The 13,625-nt window shown below is 47.9% G+C and overlaps 1 protein-coding gene across 3 annotated transcripts in view; it reads left to right on the forward strand.

Annotated features, from left to right (window-relative positions):
• Fam107b (family with sequence similarity 107, member B) overlaps positions 1 to 13,625 on the forward strand; it is a 69,574-nt gene that overhangs the window by 53,081 nt on the left and 2,868 nt on the right. For all 3 annotated transcript variants that reach the window (XM_005387159.2, XM_013515498.1, XM_013515497.1), the window contains 2 exons: positions 6,546 to 6,729; positions 13,074 to 13,224. In XM_005387159.2, the coding sequence (XP_005387216.1) occupies positions 6,602 to 6,729; positions 13,074 to 13,224 (279 nt within the window). In that variant the 5' untranslated portion in view covers positions 6,546 to 6,601. The remainder of the gene's footprint in view (positions 1 to 6,545; positions 6,730 to 13,073; positions 13,225 to 13,625) is intronic.

Below are 13,625 nucleotides of genomic sequence, written 5' to 3' on the forward strand. Positions count from 1 at the left end.
TGTGTTTTCCATAAGTTATTTCAGTGTGTAGAACAGCTGCGCAACTGTAGGTATGTTAGCTCTGATCTTAGCTGAGGAAATCAAGACTCAAATCAAAATTACAGCTCATAAGTGACCTAGGCAGAATTCTAATCCAGGAGGACTGGTCCCCAGCCCTGGTGCTCTTCGCTGTTACAGCATATAATTTATGGACTGAACACTGTTTCAGATGCGTGGTGGAAGAACATTGTAGTAATGTAGCAGCAGATAGTGATTTTTAGGTGGTAATGTTACCAGCTATTTAATAGAACTGAATTTTAAAAACCAATTCAGATAGCAATCAGCATTTTTGGGGGGGCCAGTCCCGGGGATTGAACCCTGGACTCATACATGCTAGGCTAGCACTCTGCCACTGAGTTATGTCCCCAGCCCTTAACATGAATTGCATTTGTTTGGGTGTAACTTGCCTTCTGAGAAGAGAATGTCCCAGGAAAGTATCCACTAACGAATTTTCAGAGTGAACACACTTGTGTAACCAGAGCCTATGCCAGGAGACAGCACCATGCCCTGGGAGCCCCATTTGTGCCTCCCTCTCACTGCCTGCTCCCGGGATAAGCTGATCCTGCCATCTAACACCAAGGAGGTTGTGCCCATTTTTGATTGTTCTGTACCTGGGACTATCAAGTGTGTGCTCTTTGGCGTCTGGCTTCTTTGGTTCAGTGTGTATTTCTGAGATTCAGCCATGTTGTTGCTCGTAGTTCTCACCGATTCATTCTCAGTGGTGTGTAGCGTCCCTTTCATCAGTGCCCACTATTTATGTATCCACCCTGTTGTTGCTTCTAGATTTTGGCTACTAGGAACAGCACTGCTGTGAACATTCTTACAGCACATGTTTTAAAGCAGATGTCTTTCCTATCTCCTGTCTCCACTTCCTACAAGATGTTTTTAGCTTGGGATTATAAAGCTATAATGTCAGAAAGCTTCTGAAATCCGTTGTGAGAGTCAGAAAGTCATCCTGTTAAAAGTCAAACCCGGTTCTTGTCTGTTATCTCAGTCTACAAGTATAGACTATTTAAGGGCTTCCCACTGGAGTCATCCAGACTCAAGTTCAAATCCTGGTCGTATCCTTTAATAACAGTGTAAGCTGGGGCAGCTGTAAAAGTATCATTAACTAACCTATTTATTGTTACTCATGGCCAGCGACAACAGTGGTAACAGGTGGCATTTGTTTAAAGTTTATTATGTTCTAGGGACTGCATTTTATATACATTTCTCATGTATTCTTCATAATGACCAGTGAGTGTTTTTTTTTAACTGATGGACACACTTGTCCAAGATCACACCCCAGTGAGAAAGCTGGGGTGAAGACACGGCCAGCCTGACCTACAGCAGCTGCTTTGGAAACAGACCACCTCATCTGGAGACTTCAGGGAAAAATGATGCCTACCCTCGGGCATAGCTGGGTTGGGTGGTGGGAGAAGGGGTGCTCACCATCTGGGGAGACACCCAGTGCCTCGCAGGGAACTCCTTCCTGAGGTTTCCCTGCCTAGCGGTGCTGAGGGCCGGAGGGGCATCCGGCTCTGCTCTGGGCTACCGGGGACTCGGTGGTCTAGCTCCGGACACCCAGATCTTTGTGCCACCATCGCCACCTACTGGTCAGCCCCACCTTCCCGGCCAGCTTCTCTTGACCTGGGTGTTTCTTGTCTTGGTCCTTCCTTCTCCGTTTTCTAAATAAGGAATATGTGCCTGATGTGAAAATACATTTTTGGGGGATGAGAAAGTGATGAGAAAATTAGTTTGATATTTTCCCAAGAACGTCACTGCTTGGGATTTGTACAAAAGCATATTGGGATCCAGTTTGTTAAGACGTTGTTGTTTTAAATGAATGCTTTGGAATCTTTAGGGTCACTGCTATGCAGCTGTGAGACTTGGCAAAATATGACAGAATGACATTTCTGCCCTTGTGCGATGTGCTCTGCCAGGATGCCTTTTCTAAGTGTTGGTGTGTGAGCTTTGTGGTCACAAAGGCTCCCTGAGCATTTTTCAGATGTTTTGAATGCAAATCATGTCACTGTCTGGATCCAAGACCGAATTTTTAGGTTTGCCTCCAGGCCAGGAGGTGAGGGAGTTATTAGGTGAAGCCAGTGCTATTTGGGAGAGATACTTGTTTTAAATCATTCTCGTACCTGTCTGGGAACTCAGGGTGCAAAAGGAGACTGCTTTGGATCCAAGAAGAGCCTACCCCGTTTCAGGCCGACCCAGGGCTGGGGTTTGCCAGCCTATGATCTTGAGCTGTGGTTTCTCAGGGACTTGCCGAAGGCTGCCCGAGGCTCTGAGAGAGCCTGAGCAGTAGATTCCCGAAGGAATGCGTTGGAGTACTTCGAGCTTTCCATGAGTTGTAGCAGTTCGGGAGTTTAATTCTTTAGCATTTACTGGTTACAGTAAGTACACCTTTAAGCTATATGTATTGCCATGTAATGGCTGGCTGTTTTAAAAGGGTTTAAGTATTAGTGTTTGTAGGTATGATTTGATTTTTAATATTTAGGTAAACATGAAAATTAGCATAATCTCTAAAATCTGATTTTTCAGTCTCATAGGATTAGTTTTTCTTTTTTTTTTTCGGTTTTTCTCTGGTACCGGGAACCGAACTCACGACCTTGCACTTGCCAGGCAGGCGCTTTTGCCGCTGAGCTAAATCCCCAGCCCCAGGATTAGTTTTTCAGTTTCATGTTTCGTGTAGAAATGTGTGTATATTCTGCCAAAAATATATGTTAGAGAAACTTGGCTGCAGTGAATATTTGTTTTATTAGTCCAGTTGTGAAAATGTTCGTTGGGAATGGTTATTTACTTCTAGAAAGCAAAGAACACAAACGCCTGGGTTAGACAGAGGTCCCAAAATGAGTCTTTAGAGGGGTGAAGACACGGACTCAAAATCTGTCTGCAAGGATGGGATTTCCTTATCCTTTGGGTTCATTTAATAATGGCTTCTATTTGTTGATTAGCGGAAATTAGATGCAGAATTCTCAACTGGCGTTTTCAGGATGCTGTAAGTGTTTGTCTAAGATGAAATTTTCTGCTAGTGTTCCACCGCTTAAACTCTTTCAGGGAGCTCCTCTGCTGAAGCAAGGCACAAGAGGCTCTGTCTGATTTCTTGCTGTACTCCTAGACTCTGAGAGGAGCCACTAGAATTCCATGTTGCTCACAGATAGGGTGAGGAACCATTTCATACTTTCCAAATGTACACCCACCCCCAGTACTGGAGGTTGAACCCAGGGCCTTTGTACTGAGCCACATGCCCAGCTCATTTTTTATTTTTCATTTTGAGACAGGGTCTTGCTAAGTCATTAGATTGCCTAGGCTTGTCTTGAAGTTGTGATCCTCCTGCCTCAGCCTCCCAGAGTGCTGGGATTACAGGATGTAGCACCCCATCTGGCTCAAGAAGGTTCTTATGTTTGCAGCATGGAAGAATCACAGAACCATTGAGTGTACTGGTGACAAGGTCGGTGGGTCATTCAGTTGAACTCATGTTTTGGAAGAAACCAAGGCCTAGAGAAATAGAGGTTTGTGTATAAGGTTACTCAGGCCTCTAAATAAGGTATGTAGTCATCTTGGTAACATAGTTTAGCCAATAATAGTTCTATTTATTGAGTGTGCCTGTAGTTGCCAGGGATTATACGGAGTACTTAGATGTACATACGTTTCGGTCGGTTCTTACACTGTTCATCTAAAGGCAGGGAACTGAGGTTCAGGGACGTTAACCTTTGTCTAAGCTATCAAGCCGGTTTTGTTCCTCCCTCGCTGAGCCTTCACTGGTTTTCTTTCATTGACTTGATAACTTTAAAGCTTTTTCCTTGTGGGTCAGTGATGTGGCCGGTAGTGGCAGTGTGACCAGAACGTGTGTACTTCTGGAAGAGCTGTTTCATGCAATGATATCCTTCAAGGGATCTCACTTCCAGACATGTCCGCCCTGCCTTACCTCGGCTCCGGGTTACCTGGTGCTCAGTGAGCTCACGCCTCTGCCCATGATGCAGATCCGGCTCAGGGGCTCCCCTGCTTTGTTACTGCACTTAAGTAATGTTCACCAAAGAAATCCAAGGGGGCTGAGGAATGCGAAGGTAAACCAGATGTAGTCTTTGCATTGAAGGCATTCCTTCACGTATATACGTATTAAGACTTAAGTCTTAAATTTAGGGTATGTATTGCCGAAATGTAAGGTGATAAATCAATGACTGTGGGAAAAGGAACAGAAAATTCTGATGTCAGAGGTCAGAGAAACTGTATTTCATTGGTGCACGAGGGACGGCTTTGCGGGAGCTCTGCCGTTCACCTGGCTCCGAAGGGGCGAGTGAGGTTTGGCTCTGGAGAGCGGGGAGGGAAGGGAGAGGCCCGCGTGCCCGTGGAGGGAGCGGTGCGGGCCCGCGTGCAGCGAGAGGGAGGCGGAGACAGATCGTGCTGGGAGCACGGCTGGGTACTTCACTAGGCAGAGCATGGGCACGGAGACGGAGGTCCGTTTAGGCTGTGCTGCGCCCGGGGGATGGCACGGGCAGGAAGGTGGGCAGAGGGAACGGAGATGAGCGGGGTCGCTGGGGTGGCGGTTGTGCTATCACGGTTTCAGTGTGGAGAGCCACTGGGAGTGGCCAAAGCCCAGATCCCAGATCCCGTAGGGCCCCGCTGGGGCACACAGAGCGCGCAGAGGGCTGCCCCGGCCGCCTCCCTCCCTTGCTCCCGAGTCCCCTGCCCCGGGCTCCGGTGCACTCCGCTCTGCTGCAGCGGGAGTGGCTGCATCCTGCCGCCCAGTCCCCAGGTAGCCCGAGGGCTGCACAGCGCGCTCAGGCTGTGGCTTCCGGGCCCTTCCCCAGGCCCAGCTGTGAAGGGCAAGCCAGGAAACAGAACAAGGGACGCGTTTGCTCCTGCATTTCCAGCAGCGCCCTCCCTGCTCCTCTGTCTTCTTAGCAGGAGGTGGACGCAGGCCCATGTAAACCCGCAGTCCAGAGGAAGAATTCCAAGGAGCTGAATCTGTAGAGAAGTCCGGAAAATGCTAGTCTGTCGTCCTGCCTTAGGACCTCACTCAGCGGGGTGCTGCAGTGGCCACTCCTGTCTGCTGTCCTATTCAGATCTGCCCCATTGTGCACTGACCTTCAGAGGCGCTCTTCTGTTGAATTGGTATTTTGGAGCTATCGGTGGTTTGGGCCAAGAAACACCTCCTTTTATGGAAGCGTGGGGCCTCCTGTGTCTACTGATTAACTAGAATGAAACTGCTGTGGACTCTGTAGACTGTCCCAGCTGCCCAGAGGTGTGCACAGTGCCTCTGAGGCGTCCTCGCTGGGCAGTGCACACCGCAGAGCCTGTGGGGCAGCGGCTGTGCGGGGCCCGCCAGCTCGCCACGTGCAGGGCTCGCTGCTCTCCACGGGGCTAGGGCTGCACATTCTCGCTTACGGGAGCCGTGCGGACAAGTACGTAAGGAGGTTTGGGGAACTTGGTCATCTGTTCCTTGTCGTTTGGTAACTCTGAGCCTTGCGTGGGTAGCGATATTTCAAGAATTCAAACAAACGATGCAGTAGTTCTTCTTAGTCGCCTTATTCCTTCAATTTTTTTCTCTTTGTTTTCACATTAATTTTCAAAAGGTACTGCATAAAAATGTTACGTGCTGCAGTGTGGTGGAGAGGACACAGGTTCTGGGATCAGAACACTCACTTTAGTTTTAGCTTTATGCTGCTGTCAGTGTAAATTTTGTGTGCCCGTTTCGTTGTGATGATTCTCGTTCCTTTATTGAGAGGCTTGCTGCTCGGGTCCAGTGTGGGCTCCAGTCCGTACCCACAGGCGCCGTATCCAAAGCACTGGGTAACCGAGGTCGGCTGCTACTTTGCACAGTTTCTGATCACCTCAAGTGAAAGCAGGAGTTTGGGGTTCCAAGTCAGCAGGGATGTTTCCCTGAATCCTGGGTTGTCCAGGGATAGCTGGACTCCGCCACACCTGATCAGACACCGTAGGGAGCAGTACCCGGTGTCGGGATGCAATTTGTGATAAAAGTACAGCCGTGCCGCCGGGACGCGGAGCTGGGGACAGTGGCAGAGTGAGCTGTGATCCGCTCTGATGTGGCTCTTTCTCCTCCCCGCTCGCTTCTGTTCTCTGCTCTTCCATCCGTGCGCTTCCCAGGCCAGCTCTTGGCTCGTGTGTTTTCAGGGCCGATTTGTGTGCTGCGGCTGAGGAGGCAGGAAAGCCCTGGGGCCGGTACCCACGTGCTCCTGCTCACCGCCAGCTTGCCCCTGAGACGTGGTGGCAGGGAGCGTCTTTGTGACCGGAACTCAGGGTGTGAGGGGCAGCGACCGAGTGGAGTCAGAGGGCTCCTCTGCTCTGGATACCGGCAGCACAGAGGAAAGCAGCCCCCTCCTCTCCTGGGCTCCCCAGTTACTTCCTAAACACTGGGGAAGACCGCTCAGCGACGTCCGCAGAGTGGGCCCGGCAGACAGCACCTCCCAGGGGTCGGGGGTGGCACCCCCTCTGCACCTGTGCCAGGTCTTAGCAGAGCAGACCTCATGATGGCATCTCTCCGTTCTCCGCTTCAGACAGCCCGCTTGAGGACAGTGACCCCAAGGACTCGTTTCTCATCCCAAGACACATCATGGCCGAGCCAGACTACCTGGACGATGACAACCCTGAGCTGATCAGACCCCAGAAACTGGTCAACCCTGTCAAAACGTCCCGGAACCACCAGGATCTTCACAGAGAGCTCCTTATGAATCAAAAAAGGTGAGGTGCTCTCTTGAGCAGTTTTCCTTTCGGGATTTTTAAGATAGCTACGATGAATTGTGGTTGTCTTTATAATGCTTCAGGGAGTGTTTAGCTAGGGCTTCCTCCGGCGGCCTCGTCCCTGCAGCAGCTGCAGCTGCCGTTAGCGCTGTTTCAGCAGTGAGCGGAGCTGGCATGAGGCAGGGCAGACGGCTGAGGGTGCAAGGCTACTCTTGTTTAAGGACAAGGAGATTTTATTTAGAACTCACGTGTCCTCCCACGCAGTGCTAGGCCGCTGTGGGAAGGTCCAAGACTCGCAGACCAAGTTAAGCATCGGGCAGTTGTGGAAGCCGAGTTTGTAGCTGCAGAGCAAAGGTCAGGTATCCAGAGAAAGCTTGCTTGTGCCGGTCTCATCCTCCCTCCCTGTCCGCACTTACGTTTTTCAACGTTTCTCTCTATAAACTGCCTTAAATCCTGGGCTTACTTATACCCTACTGTGCGATCTTGAGCAGATTAAAAATTTTTGAATGAAAAGAAGGTTGGGGGCATTCTCAAGGCGATTCTCCCTCAGAGCACACTCCTGCCTTGTAGAACTAACAGATCTAGTGACTCATGGCCCAGGAAGTCTTTGTAAATGCATCTCCTTCTAGATTTCGGGATTGTACTTGTTCCTAGGACAAGGAACATCAGTTTAATAATTAACATTTATTAAATTGAATGCAAGTTTAATCATTTTAGTGATTTAGCTTGTACCTGTCACTTGTCTGTATTGCATAGCAGAAAAAAGAATATGTGGATTTGGTATTCTTACATCCAAAGCAAAGCAGGACAGTGTACTTTCTTAAATAGACTGCAGAATTGGAAAGCAGTCAAAATTCAGGAACCTATGTCTGCCTCAGTTTAGGAGGCTCCAGAACGGAAGCAGCTATGACTTACAGGTTTTCTGTCTCCCTGTGGGCCTCCATTGTCTTATCAGCGGGGCGCTCAGTTGAACTCTAAGCGCTATTTTAGCTCGAACTGCCCTTTTCCCAGGAAGTGTGTGGAAAGGCTCCAAGTCAGAGTAAAGGCTAAAACCAAACCAAATTTTGTAGAATACTTGCTCTTTGAATGATAGGCTACCAGCTGCTCTATAAGACATAATTAACAGTGTGGATATCACTGCAGATCATTCAGATCTGTGTGATGGCGTCTGTCCCCAAGTTTTCTAGCAGAAGACCTTCCTTTCTCCCGTCTGCCTTTCTATGTCCCAGTCTTCCTTTCCTTTCCTTACACAGTGAACACTTCAGGCAGCGCCAGCCCTATAACTCCGGGACAGCACAGGCTTTCCCTGAAGTACCGGTGTGCAAAGGGTGTGCCCGCAGGGGTGAACCCAGGGCACACACACTGCAGTGGGCACACTCCTGCGGGAGCCACGTTGCCCCCACAGCCCAGCAGCCCGTGTGCAGGGGTAATTGAGGCGGTGGCGCTTGGTGGTAAGTAAGTGGGCTTTGGGTTGCATTTTGGGCACTTGGTCTCTCAAAGTTCGGCACTACGGTGACATGGCCTTTGAATTACAGAAAGGACACGAGTCCTGGCTCACTTAGCTTGACCTGCCTTCTGATCTTGACCGAGGTGCCCTTCTTGATACCTGGTTCTTCATCTGTGAAGTGCGAGGAAATGAGATCGTTCCTGTAAAGTTGATAGGAGGGATTAAAACACGCATGAAACTGCTGGCGTGGGATGACCCGTCAGGCACCTTCGCTGCTCCCCATGTGCATCATGGGAGACTCCTGTTGCTTTACCCGTTTTCCTTGAGAGATTCTTGTCTGTCTAGAGGTACATTTTGAAAGGAATAAAAGAAAAGGCAAATTTCATAGTCAAAAGAGAGGAATGTGTCTCATTCTACGTTGAAGGCGTAAACTGATTTTTCAAGGCAAAATCTTAACTTGGTAGAATCTTGGTTAGAAATGTAACTGGTTTTAGGGTAAAAACTTCTCAAGCAATTTCTTTTCTTTGTCTTTATATCTCGTGTACTATACCTTTGAGACACTGTCAGTTTTTTGTTTCTAAACTTTAGTGCCAAATAAATTACGTCACACACATGTGGTTCAGTACAGCCAGTGTTGAGTATTGGTTCACCGGATAATGAAAGTCTGCTGTCCCTGGCCATTTATGAGGGACCCGTGCATGTTTTATCTTACCCAGTGATCTTTCCAGTAAGCCAGCGTGTCTCTTGGGATTATCCCACCTTGAAATGTGACTTAGGGAAAACTCAGAATAAGTTGAGGAATTTTCTTGAGACCGTGCAGCAATTTTTTTGGAATAAAAAAGAATAGAAATAAACACAGGATGAAAGCAATTTATAGAAGTAAATACAGTAGCAGTACAAATTAGAAAATGGAATGAGGAAGTGAAGGGGGAGAATGAGACCCCCCACACAAGCTTCCTGGAGACTTGACCTTTGCCCTGCAGAACGGCACATTCAGCTCAAGGTCTGCAGCAGTTAGTTCATTGCTTTTCAAGTTACTCTTTGGAGACCTTAAGATAAAAGCAGTCCCTGCTTAGGACGGCAAATACTCACAGATCTTCTGACTGACCCCGCGCTCTTGCAGGCATGTAGTACTCGCTCCTCTGTTAGCCATTTTTTGGACCTGGCTAAGTTTCATGTTAAAGGTCGTTGGACGTCTGCTTGATTACATTAACAACTAGCTGTGAGTGTTAAGGATCTTTGTCTGGTTCTCATTTTTTGTATGAGATGCCCTTTTCAGCAGCATAAGAAGACTAATTTCAAAAGCGTTTAGAAGCATTAAGTTTTGGTAGTTGAAACCAGTATTGAAAAGATGTTTAAGAAAATAATATTTCCAACGTAGGGAGAGTCTGTCCTCTATAAAGAATAATTTTTTTAATAAGTAAGCTAGTTATTTAAACACATCCGTAAAATTTGTTCTTTGGCTTGTACATTTCTAAGTCAGTGTTCTCTAGCTCCCTGCATTGTTGGTTGACCTTTCTGAAATGCCTTAGAGAAATAGTTTTCCAAAAATACCTGCTGTCGGACAATAGAGAAAGAGGGGAAGTTGTAGTGATGCTGCAGAGAAGTATTTCTGTTTGAATCCGTGCAGGTAAAAATGGCTAAACCAAAAATGTAGGTTATGCAGGCCAAACTAGAAGATTGCAGAATTAAAGACCAAGGCCTGAAATCCAGATGCGTCCATATTCTCAGCCCTACCCACCTAAATATCAGGCAGTGGGGGGTTTGGCCGGGTGGGCAGGTGAATGTGTCCTGCGGTGGCTTGAGCGCTGACCCACCTCTGGCCGCTGCTATCTCAGGTGAGGAGGCAGCTTCGTACATAGGGCTTTAAGTGTGCTTGGTGTTCAGGTGGAGGCAGGAGGAATGTGGAGCTTTCAGGAGGCCCTCTGTGTGCTCAGGGGTTTGTGTATCATGTGAAACATTCCCTCCAGGGTGCACATTCCATGCACTAGCGGTGGGGATTGAAATTGCTGCAGTCTTTTGGAGGGCTCTTTGGCAGGACTCATCAAAATGTAATGTGCACAGATGCTTAGCCAGCAGTCCTGCTTCTGTGCAGCTAGCCAGCAGAAATTCTGGTGCAAGAGCAGGATGTAAATGTACACAGAGGTTCACTGCCTCCTTGTGTTTAATAGTGAAAAATCGGAAGCAAAGGCCCCTCCGTGGGGAAGGGACAGAATTAGAGGATTTCTGCACTGGGAGGTGTTTTGCGATGTGAAGGAGAGGAATGTGGACTGACTCTCCATTACCTTGGTGCGGGTGTGTGGCCTCTGCCGGGGCCGTCACCGCATAGACTGCACTGTGAATGGTGTTCTCATCGTTCACGTTTTTAAACTCTGCAGATACAGATAGCCACCTGATTTTGTTTTTACCACACACAGTGTTTGAGATTGGCTCGGCCCACTGCCGTAGTCACAGGTAGCTCCCTGAGCACACGGCAGACCTGGGAATCTGCTGGTCTTGGGAGTAGGAAGCTACCAGGACTTGATCGGGTCAGGGACTTGTTAGTGTTTAGGACCATCCAGAGAGAATCAGCTGCTCTGTGCAAGGGGGAATACTGTAGTCACTGGGGAGGCTGGAGAAGCTCGTGCTGTCGTCCACACCGTCTCTACAGCCTGAGCTGCCGTGGGCTCCGGAGACACACGCCGGCCGTGCTTAGCTTCCCCAGTGCAGCACAGGAAATTAGCTGATCCCCGTGATAAAATTTTAACTTACGTGATTGCTTGACTGCTACAAGTACAGGACATTTTTCATAGAAGCAGCATTTTCTTGAGTTTTGTGTTCCTAAATATTTTATCTTGCTGTTGCTGTTATGTGAAGTTTGAGCAGAAAATGAATACTGTGTGGTAGTTAAGCCCGCTCATCCCCTGCAGCGGACTGCCAGCTTAGGGGGTCATAAATCAAAAATGTACGGCTTCTGCATAGTCCGGAAGAATTTAACAGTAGTTGAAGTTAATTTTGCCGGCGAAATATAGAGAAGGACAAATGTTTGAAATTTAAATTATTCAAATAACAGTCTTATTTCTGAAATTTAATTCCCTGAATTCTGTCTGTAGTGCCACATTGAAGATTTTTAATACTCATAAAACTGAGGTCTTTACTCAGATTATTTAAAAACAAACTTTCCCATGGTTAGTGGCACTTTCAATTGAACAGTTAGAGTACTGACTCATAGCGTTTATTGTGCTGATTAAAGTTTTAATTTCCTATTTTGTCTGTTCCTTTGTACCCGTGTATGGTTTTGATAACTGCAAAGCAAATCATAATTAAATCATAAAAGTCATCTACTTCCTTGGAAACCTGACCAAATTTATTTTTAACCAAGAAGTCTGCTATTGAACATCAGGAAAGTAAAAATATTATGTTATTCTGGAACTCTAGTTTTTATCATCAGAGGGTGAATGTACTAATCTCTGCTTTGTAAACAACTTTGAAAGCAGTTTTAATCATGACTTTTAAAAAAACACCTAGGAAGAAGAAATACCAGAATTTAAAACAATTCTAAATTACTGAGGAAGTATGAAATGGAGGATTAGTTTACAGGTGGGGTCATGTGACCTTGAAAGGAGTTGAAGTAGGTGTGATTGAATTTCTTGTAAGCAGAGCACAAATTTTGGAAATTGCTATTTGACTGAGCACTTGTTGAGCTTCCTCCTGATCAGCGAGTCATTTGTGTCAGTTGGCGTAGCTGGGAGAACGGTTACTGGCACACCCCCACAGTAGCCTAGGCAGGGGCAGGTGCCGGTGCCAGGAGCGGGGTCTAGGGGTGCCCTTGGCCTGCGTGTGTGCACATAGCCCCTGCTCACACCCCGTGCCGCTCAGGGTCCACAGTGCGGCTTTCATCCTGAGGTTGTTGCATTTTTATTTTAAATGCTCGTCATAAACTTTACCTTCAAGTTGAAATTACTTATGGCTGGTGGAGTCTGGATAGAGTTAATAATTATGGACGACAATAAGGAAGAGGTAGGCAGGTTCGTCCAGCGTCCTGGAAAGCCCAGTCTGGAGGATACTAAAGCAGTGGCAAGGGGAATGGAGCAGAGGCGAGCCTGAGCTGGCATTCGACACAGACAGAAACGCTGGGAAAAGTGCTGGCGCCTGCCCTCGACTTGCTGCACACGCTGTGGGCTGCCAGCGGAGGCCTGTTTCTGTTTTGTTCTCCCTGCTGTTGAAATGGCCACCTGACCTCTCTCAGAACTGGAGGCTTTCCCTGAAACCTCCATGTTTTGTAAAACTTCCATGTTTTGTAAATGATAAACTACCTCTGAGCTGAGGCAGGCGGAACGAGCCCTGGACTGGCAGTTAGGAGGTGGGCGTTCTGTGAGGCTGTGCCCCTGAGGAATGGCAGGTCCTTGGTTATAAGAATCCTCTTTCAGGTCTGAGAAATGCAGGGTGGGATGAGGTTTCCAGGCCATTTTGCTGTCTGAGTCTCTGTGCCCGCCTGCGTCCAGGCTGCATTCAGTGTCCGAGATCAGAGGATCTTGGGCGTCCTCCCCATGACTCCGTGTGGAGCCATTCGTGTCCTGAGCATCTCATCTCTGCGGTGGGTGCCCTGCTCCCCACCTGGCCCGCGCATCCTGCGCCCTCCCCCCGCTTTGCGGAGCCTGGTGCCTCGCACACAGTGATGCTCCGTGCCTCGTCACTGAGCGGGTGGATTTTACCAACTCTGGGCAAGATGCACTTCCTCTCTCTTCCCCGTGGGCGAATTTTCCAGTGTTGCCTGTCAACCAGTTAGCGTAACGGTAGTTGTCATATTGTGCTAATTCATAGATCTTTTTTCTGTGGCTGATCCCTTCGGTTATATTTATATTCATGAAAGGTGCATCCATTTGGTTACTTTTCTTTCTTAATTCTCCTTTTGTAGGGGTCTTGCTCCTCAGAATAAGCCAGAATTGCAGAAGGTGATGGAAAAGAGAAAGCGGGACCAAGTCATAAAGCAGAAGGAAGAGGAAGCACAAAAGAAGAAATCTGACTTGGAAATCGAACTGTTAAAGCGGCAGCAGAAGTTGGAGCAGGTAGGTGTGGCGGGCAAAACAGTCTCTGTCATCCTGAGAACTGGGATGTTGGAGCGGGTAGAATTTCCTAGACATGGCAGATGTAAAGGGTCATACTCTGAAAGAATAAGAAGCCAGGTGGCAGCAGATGGCATAAGTTACATTTAAGACAGGCAGGGATGCTGTTGAGGACCTGAAATAAATGCTAGTGGCGAAAGCAAAATCAGAAGAAATCCCTGAATTCACAGAGTGTTGGAGGAATTTGATAGAGCTCAGCCTCACTGAGTCTCCGGAGCAACTGTATGTTGGTGTTAGGGTTTTCTTTTCCCAGCTTAACTTTCCCAACAGTAACAACCAATTGGCTTCTGCTTCTGTGTAGTAGCCCTGGACACACACACACACACACACACACACACACACAC

Source organism: Chinchilla lanigera, unplaced genomic scaffold (assembly GCF_000276665.1).
Source record: "Chinchilla lanigera isolate Chin_1 unplaced genomic scaffold, ChiLan1.0 scaffold00028, whole genome shotgun sequence".
In the NCBI taxonomy this organism is placed as follows: domain Eukaryota; kingdom Metazoa; phylum Chordata; class Mammalia; order Rodentia; family Chinchillidae; genus Chinchilla; species Chinchilla lanigera.